Raw genomic sequence first — 27188 nt, 5'->3', positions numbered from 1 at the left:
TCTTAACTAGAACACGATTTACATTTTGTTACCTATATTAATAGAATTCTTCAAACAGATCAATACATTAAATCAATAATATATTTCTGTCTTTGTTTGTAATCTGTCTTTGGCACAGGATTCATTTTAAAATAGGTCAGAAGACTAATTCAGGAACAGATAATGAGTATGACTTTCTGATAGAACACAGAGTCCTATAAACAGCAATCCATGGGGGCTATGGAGGCCAGTCATGGACGTCATGGACGTCTCTTCCGGTGTTATGAGGGAGGAAGGAAGGTGGTTTTCACCTCAAACACAAACAAATGAACTAGACAACTTGAACTTGCCATAATAATGCAATCATTTTTATTTCCGGGGTTCCAAGTCTGATGAACTGATGTCTCAATGTTAACTTTAATATTGTGAAATCAGCTTATGTTGGGGCCCCTGCCATTTTAAAACACATCCTTGGTTTCATGCAAGATGACATATACAATCATAAAGGTCAAATGGATAAATAATCAAAAGTGATAAAAAACAAACAAACTCAGGCATACAATAGTGGCCAAAAGTAATGTCCGGCCTAAGAAAAATTGAGATCTTCAATCTTTATTCAAATATTTTTAAACATTTGTAATCATATTACATAGTTGTGCTTGAAGTCGGAGTGTTTCATTCGTGAAACAGGCCAGATGGTGCCAACATAAGTTTTGCCCAGGTGATCATACAAAGAAATTATTTGAGAATTTGTTCTTCTCTCATATATTTTTATTGTTTAATCAAACTTGTAGGGTCATTAAAAACAAATATCCCCTCCAGACATCACTTTCGGCCACTACTGTATGTGCTTTCAAGACATAGGAGACAATGGTTTGACTGTGTCTTTGCCATAAGTGTGGACCTCTGTTATCATCTGACTCTTGGCCCAAGGTGCTTGAACCCGCCTCCATCACTAAAGAAACCTGTTGTACAAATCCTTCAGATGAGTCCCACACAAATTAGTACACACCTGTGAGAGGCAACAGGGAGGGGCCACAGACTACTTCAAAAGTGAATCTTTATTTTGTAAAAGGAGGAACAATAAGAGAAGGAATGGACACCATATGCATGTCAGAGTCAATCTCAAACTGAGAGAGCGAGGAGAAAGACACCTTTTGATGATAGCCACTTAGAAACACCAGGATTCAGGACCGACTGCATAATTAGCTACAAAATCAAAGAGAGCTAATTAATGCAAGTAGGCATCGAAAAACGTACCATTCTTTGATCAACAAACGTCTGCTATGGCGCTTCTACGACTTCTTCTAGCATTATTGATCGTTTTCAGTTCACCATGCAAGGTTACAGCATTAGAAGGAGATAGTGCTGAAGTAGGCCTTGACTATTCTTCAAAGTCATCAGAAACTAGTACCTCAACCAATGATACCACTGCGACCATCACTACATTACCTATTGTCATCTGGAAATGGCACCATGTAGAAACTCCATACCTGGTGGCCTTGTGGATATTGACCTGCTGGCTCTGTAAATTAGGTAAGCTGAGCTCCATTCCCATGTTGATCTTTTGTATATTACAAACAGCAAAGGACAATAAGAATTCACCGGTTGTCTGCACACAAAAGTTGACTCTGAAGCTGACTAAGCAAAATCCAACTTGAGGAATGCTGGTTAAGGTTTGCTCAAATGTTCGCTAAAGGGTGTATTTATATAGTTAAAGAACGTTTTAAGGTATTCTTTGTGAACATTCTTTACCAGATCGTTTCCCATCCAATCTGGCAGTCTGAATTGGTGTGTTCGCCATTTGAGTTTTGAATGCAGAAAATTTAGAAGGGAAGTTTACTCCCACTGAATGCCATTACAATACCACTGAATTTGCACATCTGACAGCGTATTGTCAAATGGGAATCAAATAGGTTATATATGATATCTTCAATATCGGATTACAGACAAACTCTCAAGTTCCTTTCTGTACTTAAAGCTCATACAATGTGCTGAATAACAAAATCACAATCATTTTATGCCAAGCTCCTCAAATTAAACTACTAAATGCAGTCACGACAAATACAATACAAGCATCCTTCCTTTTTATACTGATTTAATACTTTGATTAATTAAAGGAAGTTAGTTCATGCAATAACTAACATGAACTCACTACACATGAACTTCTACATAAACTCACATGAACTTCTACATAAACTAATACATTTTAACATTTCAAGTCCTATAAAAGAACATTAGCTGATGTGTAATGAACAAATAATTGAACAATTATATAGTATATTTTAAATCAACATTAATCTAGATTCATAAATGCTATAAAATTTGCGATTTGATATTCAACTTTAGACATTCTACTAACTATAAGTATATTTGCATTTTTAACTCTCATTAATTTGCAACTACATGTCAACTAACTCTCATTAGAGTATAAGTCGACTGTTAGTTTAGGGTTTGGGTTGGTAGAATAAGTTGACGTATTGAAAAGTTAAATATAGTCAGAATGTCTGTTGGGAGAGCATCAAAATAAAGTGTTAGCAGATATTAGACTGGTAGTTGACATGTACTTGCAAAGTTACTTTGTAGAATGTCTATAGTGTTATCAAATTTGTTGTTTATTGTTAGTTCATAATACATAATTCATCAACCTTAATGTTAATAATTTAAACCTTATTATAAAGTGTTAAATGATTTCTTATAACAGTGTATAACAGAAACTGATTTTTTTCTTTTTTTTTTTTTTGAGAAAACTAAGCTTTAGATTTTGTCTTTAGGCATGAATTCACAATGAAACCTGGCATAGCTCAAAAACACAATGGAGCATGTATTCTCATAGTAACAGGGAAGGCAGGGTCTGCAGTTTTTACATTTGCTCTCCTCCATTCTTTTCTCACTGGCTTTATTTAGTGATGCTTTCCTTTTTTAAATGTGGGTGGTTTTCCCCAAACCGAAAAGCGACTCAGGAATAAAGCATAGATAGATCAGGTGCAGAAGTAGGCGTAGAGGGTATTAAGGGATTTTAATGACAAAGCTTGAATAGGCTTGACAAAACATAACTGTACAAAGAACTGGGTGAAGATTTTGCTGTTGGTACTTGCATAAAATGACAGCAAATGAACAGAGAAATGTCATAAATGACATCAAAAACTTTATGTAACCTTTGACAGATTTAAAAGGAGACTGAATGGACAAGAAATTACCAAAGAATACAAAGTGCACAGTGTTATGAAGGTTGGGTTTAAGGTGACGAGTCAAGTTTAGATGTACAGTGAGACAGGCTGAGATGGAAAAGAAAGGTGTATTAAGTAATTAAGAAGGTTTTATTTTTATCAACCACATACTATTTGCAATAGTATGTGTGGTTTATAAGTTCTTAGTGCTTTCAGCCAATAGAATAAACAGCTACAGAAAACACCATTAAAATCACAACAACTAAAATTTTACAAAATTTTAAAAATAAAATCCTGTTTATCTTATGTCATAATGACTGACTGAGGAAATAAATGATGACTAACTAAATGGCTGTCAATTTATTTGTAGTTTCACAAACTGAAATGCAAAATGTTTGCTGTTGACTGTGGGTCGACTGAGGGGGTAGGCGAACAAAATGCTGAGTTTTGCCGTTCATTTAATTGTTCCCCACCTTAAAATTAAGGTGACGATGACTCAATCATTAAAGGGTTAGTTCACCCAAAAATGAAAATAATGTCATTTATTACTCACCCTGCTCCACACCCGTCACCTTTGAACACAAATTAAGATATTTTTGTTGCAATCCGATGGCTCAGTGAGGCCTCCATAGCCAGCAATGACATTTCCTCTCTCAAGATCTACTAAAAACATATTTAAATAATTTCATGTGAGTATAGTGGTTCAATATTAATATTATAAAGCGACAAGAATATTTTTGGTGCGCCAAAAAAAACAAAATGACGGCTTATATAGTGATGGCCGATTTCAAAACAATGCTTCATGAAGCTGCGTCCGAAAACCTAGGTAGCTGTCTTGCTGCCTCACTGTCTTATAAGAGAATGACTTATACGGCAGCGTTTGTGCATGAAGGTACCTCACGAAACTGATTTCGGACAGACTTCTGAGGCAGCGTAACAGTTTAATGATCTACAGCAATATAGCGCGAGCTTTGGTGAAAACTAAACAAATATTTAATTATTACAGTAGTAATTTCTCGATATAAATGATATCAAAATTGAAATATGTTGGTCAAAATTGTACATTTATACACAAACTGAGCAGCAAAGGCAACTTTCGGACGCCATCTTTATTTTTCTAGCTCAACTGTCACAGAATGGAAAGCACAGGATTGCGGGATATCAAAGGCAGCTAAGGATACATCCATGCTTCCTTCAAAAATCGATCTGAGGAAGGTATCTCATGAGACAGGAAGTGAAGCTAACATTGGATTCGGACGTGCCTTGATGCCTTACTTCCTTGAAATGTGTCCTCAGAAGGCAGCATTTTCCAGTTTTCAGACGCAGCCAGTGTGTCGAATATTCAGATCGCATGTCAAACTGCCAAACTGCTGAAATCACATGACTTTGGCACTTCGAACTGCTGATTCGACACGCTGATTCGACACGCTGGTTCATAATGCTCCAAAGCTTCATGAAGCAGTGTTTTGAAATCGGCCATCACTATATAAGTCGTCATTTTGTTTTGTTTTTTGGCGCACCAAAAATATTCTCGTCGCTTTATAATATTAATATTGAACCACTGTACTCAAATGAACCGATTTAAGTATGTTTTTAGTACATTAATGGATCTTGAGAGAGGAAATGTCATTGTTGGCTATGCAGGCCTCACTGATCGGATTTCAACAAAATATCTTAAAGCTGCAGTCCGTGATTTTTCCTCTTTGTCGCCATCTCTGTTTGAAACCTGCAATTGCAGTCATATGCAGAACAGTTATCTGTACATGCGTTGTGCCTCGGCACAGCTCGTCACTGCGGATGAATCTAATGCTTGCTGTCAGTCACCACACCGGTGTGGATATTGAACTTCAGAATCACAGATTCTATGTCTTGAAAGTATGACCAATATAAGAATTTTCACTGGAAAATATCATCTGAACAAGTAAGTATCATGTCTGCCACTTTTGTTCTGACCATCTGAGGAAAAAAGCAGTAGGCCTACAATAAATCGCGCTGCCAATGATGATTAAATCTAACGATCGCTTAGCTCGTATCATGCCAAACTGTGCAAATTATTATTACTGTTATACTTTGTTCTCAAATTGTTAATGTTAACAACATGTGTATTTAGTGTATATTAGCGTTACCTGTAGATTTCAATTTCTGTAGCCACTCCAGTCCAAAGTCTTTCGCTTTTTGACTACAGGTGAATCTCCAGTTGTCACTGATGATTGTCATTTGGACCTTTCTGGGTTACAATCCGCCATCAAAATGATAAGTTTAATTATTTCAGCTGCTGTGAGAACAGGCTATAAATGATCCACTACAAGCAGCATCCTCACATAAAACCGGGACTCCTTCCTTTCTGTTTACGGACGTGACGTAATGACGCACAGACGAACTGCTGCATGCTCGAATTTCCCGTGGAAATCCACCATTTTGCTCTTATTATAAAACATTACGTTGTGAATCGAGCTAAGATAATGAGATAGTTTTGAACACTGACTGGTTATGTACTTGCTCAAAAATTGATTTTGGATAATTTTTAACAAAAAAAGTTACAGACTGCAGCTTTAATTTGTGTTCCGAAGATGAACGAAGGTCTTACGGGTGTGGAACGGCATGAGGGTGAGTAATAAATGACATTATTTTCATTTTTGGGTGAACTAACCCTTTAAGACAGTGACTTACCGCCACCTCCTGGCAGTTTTAGTATTTAAAAGAATCACTTTTCACGTTTTTATTATCATTGCATATTTCTCTGTTGAACTTTTTTATTTAAAACATTATAAATGTTGTACAAGTATTTATAAAGATTAAAAAATGCTCTGGAAAGCCAATTTAGGGGGCAAATATTACCCTTTAATGGAAAAGGTGCAGTCTAAGTGGAAGAGAGGAGGTAGGCCTACATAGAAGGATGGTGAATGCCATCAGGGGGTACTCCACTCTAAAAAGTTTGGGAACCACTGCTGTAGGTCAATGATAGGCTTGAACACTGAAGTGCCTTGGAACATGCAGCATTTCAACTGAAACAGGAAGCTCCTCCTCTTTTTTAAAATAGCCAATAGTGTTTTGTTTATATCATAGCTTGCTTGGCTAGAGCAGTTGAGCTCAGTAAAATCTCAGTTTCCTTCTAATCTCTAACCGTTTCTCCTCCTAATCTCCTCCATATCGCTTTAAAATATAGCATTTTGTGCAGAATTTAAATGAGTCCGATACATTTTGTGGTCTGCGCCGACTCGCGCATATGACTCGCGCTGTGCTCTCATGACTAATTCTTTTATACTTGCACTAGCATATAGTGTAAGAATTTAGTTCAAATTTTGACCTGTGGATGGCAGTAATACACTTAGCAGCATCTACGCTGACGGAATTCTACAAGAAGAAGAAAGCTAGTGCAAGACGAGTATTTGTGGTTAAAAAGTATATAAATTTTTGTGTTTTTTTAAGAAAATGACTGATTGTTTAGCTAGATAAGACTCTTATTCCTCGTCTGGGATCGTGTAGAGCCCTTTGAAGTCCACTTTATGAACAAAAATCCTGGGATGTTTTCCTCAAAAACCTTAATTTCTTTTTGACTGAAGAAAGAAAGACATGAACATCTTGGATGACAGGGGGGTGAGTAAATTATCAGAAAATTTTAATTTGAAAGTGAACTAATCCTTTAAGGCTAACATATTCATACTAAAAGCTAAAAAAAAAATGTACATTTTAATTTCAGGGGGACTTTAAATAAATTAAAAATAAAACAAACAATGTAATGACTGCTAAAGCCAAATTTTGTAATGTCTTTTCAATAACTAATTATTTGAGTTTATTTTGATTCAGCATTTTCTTTTTTTTTAAGGTGATTAATAAATTGTGCATATCGTGATAAATCAGATTAAAATGTTTTATAAATTGACAGCACTAATTCTAACCCACAACATAATGTTAAAATCTGAAGGTGAGTGCTATCTGTTTCCTCATGCTTTATGTCAATGTGACCTGCAGGTTTACGTTCAAATTTTGCATGTGCAAAGATCCCATGTTCATAAACTCAACGAGACTCTGGTAATTGCCTGTTGGCAAAGAGCAAATGAGGTATATAATTCAGATTTAGTTCCAGGACATGATCTGTAACAGCACTGTCATTCATGGGCAAAGCTGGAGTGATCTACTCTCTGAGAAATTACAGTGTTGAAACAATACCTTACTGCTAGTTAATTATGTACTACATTAAATAATTAATGGCCCGCCTGAATCTTTGACTTTCCTCAAAGGCACAGTGTTAGGTCACTAGTGCATGATATTGAAAATAAGTCTGAGACTTGACATGAACACATGTTTTTTTCTATTACTGCAAAAGTCTAAAGTATAATGTTCAATTTTAGATTAAAAAATTGCAGTAAACCAGATTAACACAACCAGTACACACTAAAATAACCAAAAAAGCACTAAAATACTTGGAAAAAAACAACTAATCACCAAATTATATAGTTTAAGAGCTGTCTTACAAGAAATCAAAGCATGTTGTTAATACTGTCTCTATACAAACTAAAAAATATATTTTCATGATTTGTCATCATAACATTTTTTCTTTTGTCAAATCGACTTAGATAATTAATGTAGTTCAGATAACATAATAGTTTGAGTTTCTGTTGATTAAACCAATTGCCTTCATTGTATTAACTCAAATTTTTTATTTCAATGAATTCAAAATTTTTAAGGCAACCAGGTAACTTACTTTTTAAAGTTTTTTCAGTGTAACTAACTAAATAATTGGCTCTCATGTGGACAATTTATGTTTGAATCTGGTATGCAATATTCATAATCTATTCTGTCCTGTTCAGCCCAATATTTCCTGTCGTCCCAACAGTTTGCATTATTACAGAGATATAAATGCAAAAATATAACACCTACCTTTTAATTATTAAAATCCTTGTACAGCTAATAATTGTGTATAATTCGGAGTATATTATGACATTTAAAAAGATGTGTCATTAAAGTGTGCAGCATGCATCACAGATTCAGCACAAATATATCCATAATCACAGGACATGATATATCACGTACTCTCAAATGACCATTGATTTTCAAGGACAGAAAACAATTTCAATGAAACCTCTGGCATTGTTGAGATACAAGGACTGCATGCTCATTGTACATGTCGACAATGATTCGAGACATTGAGAAAGAACTGCATTAATCATTACTTATGATTTCCATAAAAGATGCGTGCTACTATTTTAGTATTCACAATTGTTAAATCATTTTAGAGCACTCTTAAAAGCATTAAGTCAAGGTCACCCACAGCTTAATGCATGTAAATGTCCCCCTGAAGCTGAACTTTCCTGACTATTTTTAACAATGGGTGTAGATAGTAGTTACAGAAACATATACAACAGAGGGGTCAACAAGGTGCAGAACAATTTACTAGTTTAGGCCAGCTCTGTTTGTTAAGCATTACAGCTTTTATTGCCCAATCACACAGTTGACGGGATTTAAAGTAACTACTCCAGACCCAAAAGTAAACACATATTCCTCATAAAAATCTAATGGTATAGTCTATAATTGTTGGTTGGTGAATCAATTGCAGGCTTTAAATATGACATGGCTGAATGGACCATAATAAAATAACACTGATCAAAGTGAATAATCCTGTTTCATAATATCATTTATATGCTACAAAGACATTGCAAAATACAGTAATTGTGGACATTTAAAAGCAAAAACCAAATCATTAAGATATGAGTGCAGTGCCATCTTAGGTGAAGAGACATGCCACTCCATTGTGGTGGAAGACAAGATATAAGCAATGACGATGCACAAGATAGAAAATATGTTTAGTCTCACTATATTAACTAACCTACCTTAAACATTGAGCAGGATGAGCTCTCCATCCGCCTCTCTCTTCCTGTCCTGCGGAAGAAGAAGAAACACCAATAAATGGCACAGCTTAATTTTTAGCTCATTTTAAGTAACTGATCACATGGAACACAAAGCTCCGGTGAACTAAAAGGTTTTGATTGTTTACATTTTTTTGGTCTGTTTCACAAAGTGAGCTTATATGCTTAAAAGGTGTTTCAGTAACACTTAAGTATAGGGAACACAACTTTTCCCTCAATAAACTCCTAATTTACTTCTTATTAATGGTTGTTAAGTTTAGGTATTGGGTCGGATTAAGAATATAGATTAAGGTCATGCAGAATAAGGCATTAATATGTGCTTAAAATGTGCTAATTACTCTCTCACTCGTTTATTTAATGTCTTCTAACAATGACTCGCATTACATTTTGTAATTTTTTATATGATCATTTCTATTACACTGGAATATCTATTGAATATTGAGTTATGTATTGAGATGAAATTCTGTGGTGGAAAAGACAATTTGGAATAAATTGCAGAATCCTTGTCTTGGTAAGGTTAAAGGATTAGTCCACTTTTAAATAAACTTTTCCTGATAATTTACTCCCCCCCTGGTCATCCAAGATGTCCATGTCTTTCTTTCTTCAGTCGAAAAGAAATTACAGTTTTGATGAAAACATTCCAGGATTTTTCTCCATATAGTGGACTTCAATGGGCACCAAACAGTTGAAGGTCATAATTAGTTTCACTGCAGCTTCAAATTGTTCTACACGATCCCAGATGAGAAATAAGGGTCTTATCTAGTGAAACCATCGCTCATTTTCTGTTTTAACCTTAAATGCTCATCTTGAACTAGCTCTCTTCTTCTTCTCCTCTATTAGAATTCCAGCAGTGTAGACACTGCTAAGTGTATTACTGCCCTCCACAGGTCAAAGTTTGAACTAATTGTTATATACTATTGAACTAGCATATTGCATATAAAAATTAGTTCAAACTTTGACCTGTGGAGGGCAGTAATACGCTTAGCAGTATCATTTTATAATTTTCAATTTTTTTCAGAAAATGAGCAATGGTTTCACTAGATAAGACCCTTATTTCTCATCTGGGATCGTGTTGAACAATTTGAAGCTGCAGTGAAACTAATTTTGACCTTCAACTGTTTGGTGCCCATTGAAGTGTACTATAAGGAGAATAATCCTGGAATGTTTTCATCAAAAACTCTAATTTCTTTTCGATTAAAGAAAGAAAGACATGGACATCTTGGATGACATGGGGGTAAGTAAATTTTCAGGAAAAGTTTATTTAAAAATGGACTAATCCTTTAATTATAACTAGCAATTTATAAGAACACACAATTAATTAATATTTTTTACACAATAGTTAAGTCTGAAAGTCTGGGTTATGATATGTGATTCATATAAAAAAATTAAATGTTGAAATGTGTATTATTAAAAATCTAAGTTGAATTACGCAAATATGTAAAATACATTACAGTTCAAAAGTTTGTGTAAATAAATAAATTAATCAATTAATGCTTTTCAGCAAGGATGCATTAAATTGATTAAAATTGACAGTTGAAATATATTTATAATGCTACAAAAAATTATGTTCTTTTGAACTTTCTATTCATCAAAGCATCCTAAAAAGAATTTATCACAGTTCCCACAAAAATATTATGCAGCACAACCGTTTTCACATTGATAATGATATGGAATGTTTCTTAAAGGGTTAGTTCACCCAAAAATGAAAATTCTGTCATTTATTACTCACCCTCATGCCGTTCCACACCCGTAAGACCTTCGTTAATCTTCAGAACACAAATTAAGATATTTTTGTTGAAATCCGATGGCTCCGTGAGGCCTCCATAGGGAACAATGACACTTCCTCTCTCAAGATCCATTAATGTACTAAAAACATATTTAAATCAGTTCATGTGAGTTCAGTTGTTCAATATTAATATTATAAAGTGACGAGAATATTTTTGGTGTGCCAAAAAACAAAATAACGACTTATATAGTGATGGCCGATTTCAAAACACTGCTTCATGGAGCTTCGGAGCGTTATGAATCAGCGTATCGAATCATGATTCGGATCGCGTGTCAAACCGCCAAACTGGCACTCTGAAGCTCTGATTCGACACGCTGATTCATTATGCTCCGAAGCTTCCTGAAGCAGTGTTTTGAAATCGGCCATCACTATATAAGTCGTTATTTTGGTTTTTGGCACACCAAAAATATTCTCGTCACTTTATAATATTAATATTTAACCACTGTACTCACATGAACTGATTTAAATATGTTTTTAGTACCTTTATGGATCTATGGAGGCCTCATTTAGCCATCGGATTTCAACAAAAATATCTTAATTTGTGTTCCGAAGATTAACAAAGGTCTTACGGGTGTGGAATGGCATGAGGGTAAGTAATAAATGACAGAATTTTCATTTTTGGGTGAACTAACCCTTTAATGCAGCAAATCAGCTAGCAAATAACTCATTTGATTTACAAGAATTCAAAATAAAAAAGTTCATTAACTAAATATTTTATGTTAATAGCTCTCAAATTGTATGAGTTAGCTAACTCAGAACTTCAAGTTAGGAGCAATTAACATGGTCAAGGTCAAGGTCAATATTATTTATATAGCACCTTAAAACAATATTACTGCTGACCAAGGTGCTTCACAATAAGACAATAAAAAGATAACAATCATACAAAAAATACAGAATATAAAAATTTAAATCAACAACTTAAAACATAAAAAATATAAATTGGACAAAAAGATAAAAATCAAGACTAAGAATTTAACTCACTAAGACTAACATATCTAAAATTATGAATAGGTGTGAGAAAAAAAAAGGATAACCTAAAAGATTGAGGTAGCGAATTCCACAGTTTAGGGGCAAATCTGTCACCAGATCTGAAGCGAGACAAAGGGATGGTTAATAGTTACAAACTCAAAACTTCAAAAAGCAGTTCTGCTTAAAATTGGGAACATCAAAACTAAAAAAAAAACTGATTACCTCAATTTTTTTGTGTTAACCCAACTTATCGGGATTACAGAATTACTTCTGAAGGATTACGTGACACTGAAGACTGGAGTGATGACTGCTGAAAATTTAGTTTGTCATTATCTGTTTCTCTGCTTCTTCTCTCTTTTTCTAGTTGTTGAACTAAACCACAGTCTCACCAGTGTGATCCCAGAGAGTGGTCTTCTCATCATGCTGGGCTTTATTTTGGGAGGAATCGTCTGGGGAGCAGACAAAGCGCAGACATTCAAACTGATCCCTGTCAATTTCTTCTACTACTTGCTGCCTCAGATTGTCTTGGATGCCAGTTACTGCATGCCAAACAAACTATTCTTCAGCAACCTGGGTGCCATTCTTGTCCATGCCGTTATCGGAACGTGTTGGAATGCGGGCACGGTGGGCGTTGCTTTATGGGCTTGCTATGAAGGGGGTGCAATGGGTAAATCTGAGATTGCCATCACAGGATTAAATTAATTCTGAAGATAGATTGAAACAGAAAACTAACAATTTCTCTAACTCTCAGGGACCTTGAACATCGGCCCTCTGCAGTTCCTGTTGTTTGGTGCGCTGATGTCCGCCGTGGATCCTGTGGCTGTGATTGCCGTGTTTGAGGAAGTGCATGTGAATGAAGTGCTCTACATCCTAGTGTTTGGAGAGTCATTGCTCAATGATGGCGTCACTGTGGTGAGTCTTGGTTTTTCTCAACAACGCTAACCATTTAGAAATGTACTTGATTGTCAAAAGTCTATTTGATGGCTATTGCATCCATCTGATATAATGCCTCTTTCATTCTCTCTGTTACAGGTGCTTTATAATGTGTTTGATGCATTTGTGTCCCTGGGAGGGCCAAAGATCAATGCTGCAGAGATCATCAAAGGAATAGGTATAGACACAGACGTTAGAGTCCAAAACCCTTTGATCACTAGTGAAAATTGAGCCAATTGATGCAGTGTAATTTTATGGTTTTCATTTTAGTTAAAGGATTAGTTCACTTTCAAATTAAAATTTCCTGATCATTTACTCTCCCCCATGTCATCCAAGATGTCCATGTCCTTCTATCTTCAGTGGAAAAGAAATTAATGCCTGGTTCAGACTACACGCTTTTTTTTGTCTGTTACGATAGTCACTGTGTCATATTACATGATTTTGACTCCAAAAATCTTGTCATGTCCTGGACTTGAAACATGTCAGACTCAATCCTCCAAAGAGAACTTGAGGTAAAATATAATTCTTTTCATATTAAATATTTTGTTATTAGCCAGTAGTAAAAGCTTGCCATAAGTTACAGCTAATTTCAGTACTCACCGGGTTGCTGAAGGGCTTCCGCTATCGTTCACCAGCATTTTTCTTTCTTTAAAGGTGCCCTAGATTCAAAAATTTAATTTACCTCGGCATAGTTGAATAACAAGAGTTCAGTACATGGAAATGACATACAGTGAGTCTCAAACTCCATTGTTTCCTCCTTCTTATATAAATCTCATTTGTTTAAAAGACCTCCGAAGAACCGGCGAATCTCAACATAACACCGACTGTTACGTAACAGTCAGGGTGTACGCCCCCAATATTTGCATATGCCAGCCCATGTTCCCAACATTATGAAAGGCATTAGACAAGGGCAGCCAGTATAAACGTCTGGATGTGCACTGCTGAATCATTAGACTAGGTAAGCAAGCAAGGACAATAGCGAAAAATGGCAGATGGAGCAATAATAACTGACATGATCCATGATATCATGATATTTTTAGTGATATTTGTAAATTGTCTTTCTAAATGTTTCGTTAGCATGTTGCTAATGTACTGTTAAATGTGGTTAAAGTTACCATTGTTTCTTACTGTATTCACGGAGACAAGAGCCGTCGTTATTTTCATTTTTGAAACACTTGCAGTCTGTATAATTCATAAACACAACTTCATTCTTTGTAAATCTCTCCAACAGTGTAGCATTAGCTGTTAGCCACGGAGCACAATCAAACTCATGCAGAATCAAATGTAAACAACCAAATTAAATACTCTACTTACGCCATTAGACATGTTGCATGATGAACACTTTGTAAAGATCCATTTTGAGGGTTATATTAGCTGTTTGAACTTTGTTTATAGCTGTTTAAGGCAAGCACGAGCTCCGTGGGCGGAGAGCACAAGATTTAAAGGGGCCGTGCTGCATAAATCGGCGCGTTTATAATGATGCCCCAAAATAGGCAGTTAAAAAAATTAATAAAAAAAAAACTATGGGGTATTTTGAGCTGAAACTTCACAGACACATTCAGGGGACACCTTAGACTTATATTACATCTTTTGAAAACATGTTCTTGGGCACCTTTAATCTGTCGTGGTAGTCCCTCGATGAGACATCGTACAGGCAGGAGTACTGTTGCCACAGCTCCACGAACTTTTCCTCCATTTCGTAATTCCACCTAGCCGCACCATCATCTCTCTTGCGTTTCGCCATGTTTGAAAGTTGTGTACAAAAAGCGTCTGTGCTCTGATTGGTCAGCGTCACCCATGTGACGGAACCCGTAGTGAAGGACCGCAAAAAAATTCAACATGCAAGTCTTTCTGCCGTGACGTCGTGAACTATCGCAGACGCGGTTTCGGTTGTCGTATACTATGACACACTATGCGAGATGAAACAATCAATTCTTGTGTCCCGACATCAATTGTTGTTTACGAATCCCTATGACACCTTACATCAAACGGATCGTGCCAGATTTGGGCTAAAATCGTGTAGTCTGAACCAGGCATAAGGTTTTTGATTAAAACATTCCAGGATTTTTCTCCATATAGTGGACTTCAATGGCCTCCAAACAGTTGAAGGTCAAAATTACAGTTTCAGTGCAGCTTCAAAGCATTCTACACGATCCCAGACGAGGAATAAAGGTCTTACCTAGAGAAACTATCGCTCATTTTCTAAAACAAAATTTTAAATTATATACGTTTTAACCATAAATGCTCATCTTGAATTAGCTCTCTTCTTCTTCTTCTCTATTAGAATTCCAGCAGTGTGGACACTCCTAAGGGTATTACTGCCCTCCTCAGGTCAAAGTCTGAACTAATTGTTATATACTTGCACTAGCATATTGTATATGACAATTTAGTTCAAACTTTGACCTGTGGAGGGCAGTAATACACTCAGCAGTGTCTACACTTCCGGAATTCAAATAGAGAAGAAGAAGAAGAAGAAGAGAGCTAGTTCAAGATGAGCATTTATGGTTAAAACGTATATAATTTTAAATTTTTTTTAGAAAATGAGCTTCTCATCTGGGATCGGGTAGAATACTTTGAAGCTGCAATGAAACTGTAATTTTGACCTTCAACCGTTTAGAGGCCATTGGAGTCCACTATATGGAGAAAAATCCTGGAATATTTTCATCAAAAACCTTAATTTCTTTTTGACTGAAGAAAGAAAGACATTAACATCTTGGATGACATGGGGGTGAGTAAATTATCAGGAAATTTTAATTCAAAAGTGAACTAATGCTTTAATGATAATAACCCTGATTGACACCCCCTCACAGCACATGTTTTGCTCTCCTAGTTTCGTTCTTTGTGGTGGCATTTGGAGGCTCGCTTATTGGTGTTGTGTTTGCCATTCTGATATCCATGCTGACCAGGGTCACCAAGAACGTCCAGGTCATCGAAGCCGGCTTCATCATTGTGCTTGGCTACCTGTCTTACTTGACAGCTGAGATGCTTTCCCTCTCTGCTATACTTTCGTAAGGAACTCAATGCTTTCCTGATAAATGTAGATAAATAAATATATTTAAAATAGTAAATGAATGTAAAGAATTCCTAAATGGGATTATAATAATTTGTCTGTGGTTTTGTGCACAACAGGATCACTTTTTGTGGTGTCTGCTGTCAGAAGTATGTCAACGCCAACATGGATGAGAGATCGGTCACAACCTTACGTTATTCCCTGAAGGTGCTGGCCAACGGCTCAGAGACCATGATCTTTGTCTTCCTGGGACTTTCGGCCATTGATAAAAACATCTGGGTTTGGAACACTGGCTTCATCCTCCTCACAATTCTCTTCATCATTGTATTCCGGTTCATGGGTGAGTCATACATTTCTTGTAAACTCTGCCAAAATTTTTATTGTATTTTGATGAAAACTGACTTTTTTTTTTAAGCTTCTTTTTTGACAGTTTTTATAAATCTTTTTTATAAACAGGTGTTTTCTTCCTTAACTGGGTCTTAAATCAGTCTCGACTGATTCCTATTGATATCACTGACCAGATTGTGATGAGCTATGGTGGTCTTCGAGGAGCAGTGGCATATGGACTCGCAGCCATTTTAGATGAGAAAAAGATCCCAGAGAAGAATCTGATGCTTGGTACAACGCTCATTGTGGTGTATTTCACTGTCGTTCTTCAGGTACGTCCCTTCACTTGTACTTACTGTAGAGAATGGCCCAGTGACATTGCCATCACCTGAATTCATAAGGCCTGCAACAGAATAAAATAAATATAAGTGGGCGTTTTGTGATGTTCCCAGTTGTCCCCGTTTGACAACGGACATAGTTTAACTAACTTGAAGTCATTGTGTGTGTTCTTTTTGTAGGGAATCACCATGAAACCATTTGTTCAATGGCTGAAGGTTAAAAAGGCAACTCAGTCAGATCTGACACTCAATGGAAAAATAAACAATAGGGTAAGCAACTGTAATGACACATACTGTATCCCTCTACTGCACGATCGCATCTTTTTTTTTTTTTTATAATTTTGTTCTCTTAATAACTGTTTTAATAACTGTCTTATGTGTACCTTCAAAGATTCATTTTGATAATTGCATATATCCAATATACATAGCTATAAATAATTATACCAAATAAGTATATGATATAAAGTGATGAAGTCATTTTGATAAAATAATAATAATGCGACCTTACCTTACTGCTATACTGTCACAAAACTCCTACAGGATCACATAAAATAGTAGACAGTCAGTACGGGAAACGCACCCCTGACTGTCTACTATTTTATGTACAATGACGTAACTCATTACTTCACTACCATACGGTGCATAGTTGAACAAATCATCTAGCTGGTCAAGACTGTTTCCCGTCAGTCAACCATGTTGGAGAATGATGTCATCCATGTGGTGGAGTAATAACTTCTTTAAATTAATCCAACTGAGATCGAATCAATGCTAGTGTTTTTGCTTTAAATTACGGACATGGCATCTAAGGATTAATTCTCATTTTTTTCTCAGTTTTGCTTTTCTCAGTTTTGCTTTATTTCCAGATTCCATCATAAGCTTGTCCTATTTTACAAACCGCCATAGACGGTCGAACATAGTGGAAGAAGTTGTGTCTCAAGAGCCATATTGAGAATCCCGCATTAATTTGTCACCTGTGACCCTGACCAGTGATGTGTTGTCACATCACAGTACAGTCATTCTCTTTGTCATTCTCTCAAAGAGTTCTCACTCAAGCGTGCACAGTTTTTTTTGGTGAGCAACCGCTCCCCGCTACAGTTGTGAGTTCAAATTGGATTATATTCGATTACTACTTGCAGTGCTGAGGTGAGTGAACTCAGTGGTTAGCCAGTGTTCTGTCAGACTGTGTGTAGTATTGCTTATTATTTTTAGATGACTATACCAATGCTATTTGGTGAACCAGAGCGATACTCATTTGACGGGAGTTACCGTAGCAACTGTAACACGTTATTCTTCAAAGTTGCTGTTTTTCTCTGTCTTTAAGTTTTATTATAATCCCATTGGTTGACCAGGGGTTTTTCATTTACTTGTGTGGTAAATTATGACAGTCCAATGGAACTTATGGATGCTCATATTCAATGTCCCACTTGCTTAGGCATTGATCACTTCAGAAAGGCTTTAATAGATCCATGTCCTGAGTGTAGTTTAATTTTTCTTTGGAGATGAGACAGCATTGACTGGCTGAATTGGATCCTGAATTTAAAAATTCTGCTCCACCAGCTGGGACAGCGTTGCATGTGGGTAGCAAGTGTCCGTCCAGTAGAGTTGAAAAGCCTTCAAAGAAGAAGCGAACATCCTCAGTGTCAGATATGTTGGCCCATCAAGTAGCTGAGCTTGCAAACACAGTTCAGGACATCTAAGCTTTATTATCAATACCCCCTTTCTATCGGAATGTGAGCGAGGGGACAAGGGCATGTGTATTGGCTTCTTCCTTTGCCCAGGTTTAAGCTGGCATGCAGTTTTTCCAGAGAAGAACCAGGCACCTTGTCTCTTGTGGCCTTTGACTCATTAGATAAGGATGAGCAGGATTATTATATACCCTTGGATGAGACGTTGCCTTCACATTCCCAGTTTCAACGTTCTCATAGCGACAACGGCTTTAGCTTTCAGGATGCTGCTTCTTCAGTGGCATTCTCACTGCAGGATACACTCAAGATGGTGCTCACTAAGCAGAATATGGATCCACCTGCTCCTGTGCTAGGCCATTCAAACCTCTTCTGTCACTCAGCTTCTCAGCAAGAGGATTTCCTAATGCCAAGTTGTCCTGACTTTACAGATGTTGTTCCTTCTGCATTTCGGTCAGCTCCTTCATCCAGACCAGATTGTGTGGCTTGTATGCTAAAGGCAATAGCTGAGACCCAGGAAAAGGGCTTTGGTAACATGACTCCAGTTGAGTTGTGCATTTCTTCACTGGTAGTATCACCAGATGAAGCCCTTAGACAGAATCTTTGCTGCCCTAGCCTTGAGTGTAGTCGCACGGATGATCTGTTGGTCAGGATTTACAACACTGTCTCAGGCTTGAGTCGTGTAGGGAATTCCATGGCTCATCTTCTGTTAGCGCTTTATTCTACTATGAATGTTAATCCACCAGACAATAATACATTAGAGTTGCTTGATGCTTCCTTGCAGGCCTTGGGTTCAATTGCTTTCTCTAGTGGAAAGTAGTGGTTAAACGGATCGTTGTTGATCCGTAATCCGTACGGACCAAGCCCCACGGTTCGGCACGTACGTGACTCGTGGATCAATTGCAAGTTTAACCACAGTAGAGTGAAAGGTTATCATTTGCACATGTTTTGTCTTGCTAGTTTACACATTAAATAGATATAAAACCATCCAGCGCTAGAAGAGGCAAAAGAGGATTTAATTCGGTACCGCATGTTTCAGATAGCTCGCAAACTCCAAATTGATTTCTCTTTTGCGTCCTAAATGCACTTGGATGGACACATTCACATATTATATACCCCTTTTGCCAAGTATTCTCGTAAACACAGTCTTAAGTGAACAAGGTGAGAATTCGGATGTGTATCTATTGGATGTATGCGTGCATGGAGTCTTACTCTTAAAGTGACAGCAACCTATAAATACCTGCTGTTGTCTGTCATGTAAATCAAACAACAAAACACAACTTTAACAAAGATTAATCTATATTAAATTTATACAGTGAACAGTGTAATTTTACATTTAATTTCTAAATTTCTGTACACGAACCACTAGCGGAAAGGCTCATGGGCTTATTACACATGCTAGGAGGCAGGTTTGGCTAGCACAGTCTAAACTCCCAGAGGCTTGCCAAAATAATTTTTGTCAGATACCACTGGTACCTGGACAAGTTTTTGGCCCAGCCGCCCAAGAAGCTCTTGAGCGCAGAGTTCCCGAAGTAGAGTCTCGTTCCAAGCACTTTGAGAGCAGTGTAATTTAATATGGGCCATCCACACATCGAATGCCTGTTCATCACACAAATATGCTCCAACACAAGCAGGGACAGTCTTACAAGCCTGTTATAATGAAACCGCTCCCCGTCGTTGCTGATGGTCCAGGGTCTATGATGGGACACTTTTTAGCCTCTCAACTACAGGTTTGGAGAGAGATTACGGACAACAAGTGTTCTTCTACACACTCGAGAAGGACTACTGTCTTCAGTTCTGTCACAGACCTCCATTATGCACACATCCTCGGCCCACAGTAGTTCAGGACCCTCGTCAAGCTCTTGCTCTATCTCTCGAGGTCCTGAAGCTACTGGAAAAGGGTGCAAAAGAGCTAGTAAAACCCCAAATCTACCCGGGGGGATTTGATTCAAAATACTTCCTCATTCGATAGAAATATGGAAGTTTCAGGCCCATCTTGGACCTCAGACGCCTGAACAGGAGTCTCAAACACCTTCCTTTCCGCATGCTGCATGTCATAGATGTCCTACAAGCAATCAAACCCAGCATGTGGTTTACCTCTGTGGATCTGAAGGATACATATTTACACATCCCCGTTGGACTTCATCACAGAAGGTTTCTTCGGTTTACGTGCCAGGGCAGGACATACCAAATGGTCCTACCATTTGGCCTCTCCCTCTCTCCACGTGTATTCACATGATGTGTTCCAAAGTGGCACTAGAACCTTTACAACGGGAGGGAATGTTGATTCTTCCATACCTGTATGACTGGTTGCTTTGTGCCAGGTCACCGCAACAAGCCAACAACACACAGTGCCTACTGGAACATGTCACTGCCTTAGGACTGAGGACAAACCTACAGAAAAGCTGCCCCACTCTGTGCCAGTTAATATGATTCCTGGGATTACATCTAGACTCCAGAGTGATATGAGCCACCCTCACAGCATGCAAGAGGCAGGTTATACAGGGAGCCATAGCGAAGCTCTAGGTTCGACGCAAGTTAACTTATCTCAGCTTCCTATGGCTGGTGGGCCTTTTTACGGCAGCTACAGTAATTCAGTTAGGGCTTTTACACCTTCGCCCATTTCAGCGCTGGTGGATAGCCAGACTGTTATCAGCAGTCCACAACCGACATATCCTGTTTTGGGTGACAACCAGTTGTTCTGTCTCCCTGAGGCTTTGGAGACAGGTACGATTTCTGCAAAGGGGTGTACCAATGGGACCATCCCCGGCAGGCAGGGAAGTGGTGACAACAGATGCTTCCCTCACTGGATGGGGAGGACTGTGGCAACATCAGGGAGTAGGAGGCAGCTGGAACCTGCAGCAGAGGACATCTCGCATCAATGTCCTTGAGCTGTGGGCAGTGGCACACATTCCCGGTCACTGCAACAGCATAGCAGGTCCGAGGCCAGGGGAGTGGTGTCTGCACAAAGCGGTGATTCAGAATTTGGGGATTATATGAGTGAACCTCTTTGCCAGCAGAGAGACAACACATTGCCCGCTGTGGTTCGAAGTGCAGGAGGAGCAGGGATCACTAGTCCAGGCCCTGGCCCACGACTGGTTGGATCTCCTCCTCCATGCCTTCCCTCCATTTCCACTTCTCTTGCCTGTCCTGAGGTGTGTGCAGGAGAGACACCATAGGCTTATTCTAGTGGCACACTGCTGCCCAGCCCAGCAAGGCCATGGTTCAGTCTGCTGTTGGCCCTTTTGACTGGTCCACAGCAACCATTGCCAGTTCGGAGGGAGCTGTTATCACAAATAAACAGGCACTTGAGCAAGAGCTCTCGCAGTGTTCGGCTGGTGTGAGGAACACTGTCATGAATGCTAGAGCTCCATCGACACGTCACACTTATTCCAGTAAATGGAAAAAAAATTGTTTCATGGTGTAAAGAGCGGTTTCTTAACCCACTCACTTGTGCCATCAGTTCAGTATTGGAATTCTTACAACATTTATTGAACATTGCACATCAGAACCCTTTGGGGAGGATATCGATTGGTGCAGATAAATTGGTGGTGGCTTTTTTTAAAGGAACAGTACGTCTTAATCCACAGGCACGTGTAGTACATACCCAGGGGGATCTGCAGATGGTGCTTAACAGCCTTATGAGCTTGAACTTGAACTTACTTGAACAAACTGATATTAAAAGTCTTTTTTATGAAGACTGCTTTTCTCTTGGCTATAACAGCAACCAGGAGGGTAGATGAGCTGTATGCCCTCTTAGTGAGCCACCAATGTCTCAGATGGGGACCTCAGGACAATCAGGTTACACTCTGGCCAAATCCAGTTTTCCAGAATAATGTGTTGTCTGATCGGTTTCTGAATCAGCCTATTCAGCATGTGGCATTTAATCCTGAAGAAGCTTCCCAGACAGTCCTCTGTCCAGTGAGAGCATTGCTACAGTATGTGTTTAAGACTGCTTTGTGGCGCATCACTGATCAGTTAGTTTTGGTGCCTGTCAGAAAGGTGCACCCTTGTCAAAACAAAGGTTGGCTCATTGGGTGGTAGATACCATTGTACATGCATATGGTTTGGCAGGTCAGGCAGTTCCAGCATCTATTAAATGCCATTCTACTCGGGCAGTGGCTACTTCTTGGGCAGCACTACGTGGTGTCCCCCTCTCTGAGATATGTGCAGCAGCTACATAGGCATCACCTTGCACATTCACAAGATTTTACAGAATCAATGTGGCCCCCATTTCTTTGGTCAGTTCTGCTGTATTATCAGACAGTATTTAGGTGGGTGTAGTCCTTGTGACTTGGTTGTATTTGTCTTCCACTAAGTTCGACCGTATCTGATGATCTGTAACAGTGAAATAGAATGCCAGTTATTGGTGTAACCTTGGTTCTATGAATAGTGGAAGACCGCCAAATTATCTGGTCCACTCTGATTGAGAGAATGACTTCAGAGAATGATCGTGACGTGAACGGAACGGAACGGATATAGCTTCCGACACGTCACTGGTCAGGGTTACAGGTGACAAATTAATGCAGGATTCTCAATATAGCTCATGAGACACGACTCGTTCCACTACGTTTGACCATCTCTGGGGATCTTCCATTATTCATAGAACCAAGATTACACCAGTAACCGGCTTTCTTACGTACTAAAGCACGTACACACTTGCGCACTCTTCAAAAATGGTGTTGACAAACTAAAATGTGTAAATGACATTTGTATTTATTAGAAATAAAAGATATACATTGTATTTAATGTCAGCTTGCTTATTTTTCACAAGATAATGATTTATTAAGTCCACGTCATACAAACAAGAAACTACGCGTCTAACTACAGCTCGAGATGTCAACCACACAAGTTTGTGATGCAATTTGCGAATGTTCGTTTGAACTATGGTTTAGGGAAACACCAAATTTTTGAACTATGTTAGTAACGACAGAACTTGCGATGTTAGTTGGCTAACAATGCTTTTGGGAAACTCCCCCCAGATCAATGGGAGTAAGTGAGTGAGCTATAGAACTGCTCAGGGGTGCGTTTCCGGAAAGCGTTGTTAGCCAAATATGGTCACAAGTTCCGTGACTTCCGTCGTTACCAACATAGTTCAATGATTTGTCGTTTTCCCAAAACCATAGTTCCAATGAACATTCGCAAGCAGCATAGAAAACTCTCAAGCTTTGGTTAGAATCATAGTTTCTTGTTAAATGGTAAGTGGACTTACATACTGTAGATCATGCTCTTGGTCACAATAAACAACCTACCATTCAGTACATTCTATATCTTTCATGACATTAAATATATCTTTTCATAGACATTCTGTATCTAGCATTGTCAACAATCAGCTCCGTTTTTTTAAAAGTGCGCATGTGTGTAAAATGCACAAAAGTGAACTCCGGAGTATAAGGGAACCCGTGATGAATCAAACATCAAGTAAAGCAAAATTACATGAAACAAAAACAGTGTTATTACTCATCCACCTGCATTTGACGTCCTAATCGACAGTAGTGGTAATTTGATCAACATAAAAAAATCAAGTATATCATTGTCTATGTCTCTCTAGACTTTTGAGCACATTCTAACAGCAATGGAGGACATCTGTGGCCGAATGGGAGATAACTGGTGGACCAGACAGTGAGCATTTCACTTTATAATATATATATATATATATATATATATATATATATGTAATTGTATAAGCGTTTGAGCACGTTTTTTTTCTGTTTTTTAGTTGGAAACATTTTGAAGAAAAGTATGTCTGCTGGCTATTAATGAAAAGCGATGCCAGAAAGCACAATGACCAAATCTTTAGTGCCTTCCACAAACTAAATCTTGAGGATGCCACAAACTATGTCACTAAGGTGAGAGCAAAACTACTTATTCAGCGTAGTACCATCAATTGCATTAAATGTTTTGTTTACTTGCTGAATGTTCTTTTTTCATTTTTTTCATACTGTTCGAATGACACATATCATTATACAGTACCTCGTATTATTAGCTACTAAATGATGTGCTCAATATTGTTTTTCACATTTAGGGTGAACGCAAAGGTTCGTTAGCTTTCATTCGTAATGATGACAGTGCCTCTGTAGACTTCAAGAAGAAGCTTGCTTTAGAGTATGCAGACATCATACCTGACATCATGGCTGACATGTCAGAATATGATTTTGACATTGACAATGTTCCAGTGATGTAAGTATTTTATTAAATGTGTTAAATTGTCCCAACTCACGTATATTGTAGCCCATTCATCTTTGAATGCAGTTCCTTTATAATGTTTTAAGAGGTTGAAAACTGCACAAATGTTGATTACAATTATTTGGACTTCTTTCAATTCAGGAAGAACCCGATTCCATCTGTATCCCTGGATATCCATGAGCAAGACAGGAAGAACATGCCTAATGACCTCAATGCCCATCATCTACTAGAGCAGCACCTGTACAAGAGCAGAAGATATGTAAGAATTGTCTACCTCACACAACATGACTGCCTTTTTACATGGAGTATTGTTTCTTTATCAATATTTGGATCAATATGTCTGCCCAGTGGAAAAACTCATCCTAATGTAATTTAATCCAAATCAATCCATTTCTCCTGTTTTTGAGCAGAACCGTCCCACGTACAGCCGCAGTCACTATAAAGCCTCAGAGAATCCAGATGAAATGCAGGAAATCTTCCAGAGAACCATGAGAAGCCGTCTTGAGTCCTTCAAATCAGCTAAGATGGGTGTCAACCCTGCTAAGAAACTCTCCAAACATCCCAAGAAGGATTCAACACATAAGGTATTAGATATTAATGTCCTGCTGTCTACCTTTGGTTAAAGACCTTTTAAAGGTGCCCTAGAACCCTTTTTTCACAAGATGTAATAAAAGTCTAAGGTGTCCCCAGAATGTGTCTGTGAAGTTTCAGCTCAAAATACCCCATAGATTTATAATTATTCAATTTTTTAACTGCCTATTTTGGAGCATAATTAAAAATGCGCCGATTCTGTGAGTGTCCCCTTTAAATGCTCGCGCTCCCCGGCCCGGAGCTCGCAACTCTATAATACATTGCATAAACAAAGTTCACACAGCTAATATAACCCTCAAAATGGATCTTTACGAAGTGTTCATCATCATGCAGCATATCAGATCATGTAATAGTATTTATTTGGATGTTTACATTTGATTCTGAATGAGTTTGATAATAGCCTATGCTGCGGCTAATGGGGCTAAAGCTAACATTACACACTGTTGGAGAGATTTATAAAGAATGACATGGCTCTGGTCTCCGTGAATACAGTAAGAAACAATGGCAACTTTAACCACAGTACATTAGCAGTACATTAGCAACACACTAACGAAACATTTAGAAAGATAATTTACACATATCACTAAAAATATCATGATATCATGGATCATATCAGTTATTATTGCTCCATCTGCCATTTTCCGCTATTGTCCTTGCTTGCTTACCTGCATAACGTCTGTTGCTTCGGCTGTGCAGCTCCAGACGTTAATACTGGCTTGTCTAAAGCCTTGAACATGGGCTGGCATATGCAAATATTGGGGGCGTACATATTAATGATCCCGACTGTTGCGTCACAGTCGGTGTTATGTTGAGATTCGCCTGTTCTTCGGAGGTCTTTAAAACAAATCAAATTTACATAAGAAGGAGGAAACTATGGAGTTTGAGACTCACTTTATGTCATTTCCATGTACTGAACTCTTGTTATTTAACTATGCAGAGGTCAATTAAATTTTCAGTTCTAGGGCACCTTTAAAATAGAGTTCAATGTATGCGGTTTGCTGCCACAAAAAAAAAAAAAAAAATCATCAAAATAACATTCTAAAAAAAAGCTTTAAAATTGTATGTTAAATAAACAAAAAATTGGTTTATAATTGTATCTTTAGCCTAATGGAAAGCCAGCGGACCCAAACAGAGCCCATCCATATGGAGATGAAGGTATATTTCTATATTTTTTATCACTTATACATCACCATTTAGTTTTAGCATTATGCTTACGTATTCTGGAAGTATGAATATTTTAGTATTAATATTGATGAAAATTATTTTTTGTCCAATCAGATTTTGAGTTTTCCGCAGACAGCGCCTCTAGCAGTGACATTGCTGGTCATTTTTCCAGGAGAAGCACAAATGCACTTGGAGGTAAGAATAATTTCATGTAGCTACATAATGAATTTACATCACATACTAATGTCATATTGTACAATATAAACTTACATAACGTTTGCAAGTGAGTAGAAAAAAACTATTATTAGAGGGTTGTTTCTATGGTGTCTTGTTTCAACATCATAATTACTCTAATTACTGCAGCTGGTGTAGATAATCCAGCATTCATACCTGAGCTGGACACCTCTGCACCCATGCGAAACCCACCCTGGCAAACAGAGACTGGGAACAACACGGCTGTGGCACCGTCCCAGAGAGCTCAGGGACGACTGCCCTGGACGCCCACCAACCTGAGACATCTAGCACCGCTGAGTACCCGCTCCACAGACTCCTTCGCAATGGCTGATGCTTCAGTTGATGAGGAGGCACCTGAGGAAAAGCCCGGAACACATCATACTAGATTGTAATCTGATATATTTCCATCCACCAACATTAACCTGCCAAAAATGTGATTAGGTTAATCCCTTCATTTTAGGCTGTTATTATGTCATGAGCCCAGAGATGAGAGAATCATAGTGTTGAATCATAGTATTCATCATATATCTTTAAATATATATATATATATATGTATATACACATGCAGTAGTAACTAAAGCAAGTTACTTCAAGTCATGCTGCTGTGGTTCTGTTCTCTGAAATGTTTTATATAAAAAACATGAAGGGAAGAGAATAAATATGGATTTAGATGAGAAATTGTCATTGAAGTACTTATGTTTGTGGTTATGGAATGTTCTTAAGGGGTTTCTTTATACAAGCCCACAATGTTGTGGAAGCTATTATGGCACTTTTTCTTATTGACACCATGCTAGGAAATTAGCAAAGCGTTCCTCCAACATCAAACTCAAAATACAAAACCATTATACTCTTAGACATTTTTTGTCAGAGTGCCAAATCAGAACTGAGTAGCAATTGTCTACTGGTACGTCTTGATATTTTTTGACCTTGGACAAGTTGGTCTATATATAAT

At 37.9% G+C, this 27188-nt stretch overlaps 1 protein-coding gene across 2 annotated transcripts; it reads left to right on the top strand.

Annotated features, from left to right (window-relative positions):
* Nucleotides 1-989: 989 nt before the first annotated feature.
* Nucleotides 990-27068, top strand: slc9a3.2 (solute carrier family 9 member A3, tandem duplicate 2). 2 transcript variants are annotated; one of them, XM_048202155.1, is made up of 16 exons: nucleotides 990-1515; nucleotides 12136-12438; nucleotides 12523-12683; nucleotides 12804-12882; nucleotides 15535-15712; nucleotides 15834-16054; nucleotides 16171-16373; nucleotides 16560-16649; nucleotides 23613-23683; nucleotides 23781-23910; nucleotides 24087-24241; nucleotides 24389-24506; nucleotides 24658-24831; nucleotides 25942-25993; nucleotides 26117-26197; nucleotides 26366-27068. In XM_048202155.1, the coding sequence occupies exons 1-16, from the start codon at nucleotides 1266-1268 to the stop codon at nucleotides 26626-26628; spliced, it is 2529 nt and encodes an 842-aa protein (XP_048058112.1). In that variant the 5' UTR covers nucleotides 990-1265; the 3' UTR covers nucleotides 26629-27068. The 2 variants fall into 2 exon arrangements, with proteins under 2 accessions (XP_048058112.1, XP_048058113.1); XM_048202156.1 differs by lacking the exon at nucleotides 990-1515 and adding an exon at nucleotides 6724-6746.
* The last annotated feature ends 120 nt before the right edge of the window (nucleotides 27069-27188 follow it).

This window comes from Megalobrama amblycephala, linkage group LG9, assembly GCF_018812025.1.
Source record: "Megalobrama amblycephala isolate DHTTF-2021 linkage group LG9, ASM1881202v1, whole genome shotgun sequence".
NCBI lineage: Eukaryota > Metazoa > Chordata > Actinopteri > Cypriniformes > Xenocyprididae > Megalobrama > Megalobrama amblycephala.
Note: the sequence above shows the minus strand (reverse complement) of the source record. Positions and strands in the feature narration are given on the sequence as shown.

Coding starts and splice junctions, on each gene's coding strand:
- slc9a3.2 (XM_048202155.1), top strand. CDS start 1,266: ATGGCGCTTCTACGACTTCTTCTAGCATTATTGATCGTTTTCAGTTCA. Junction 12,439..12,522: donor CTATGAAGGGGGTGCAATGG/GTAAATCTGAGA, acceptor TCTAACTCTCAG/GGACCTTGAACATCGGCCCT. Junction 24,242..24,388: donor ATTGACAATGTTCCAGTGAT/GTAAGTATTTTA, acceptor CTTTCAATTCAG/GAAGAACCCGATTCCATCTG.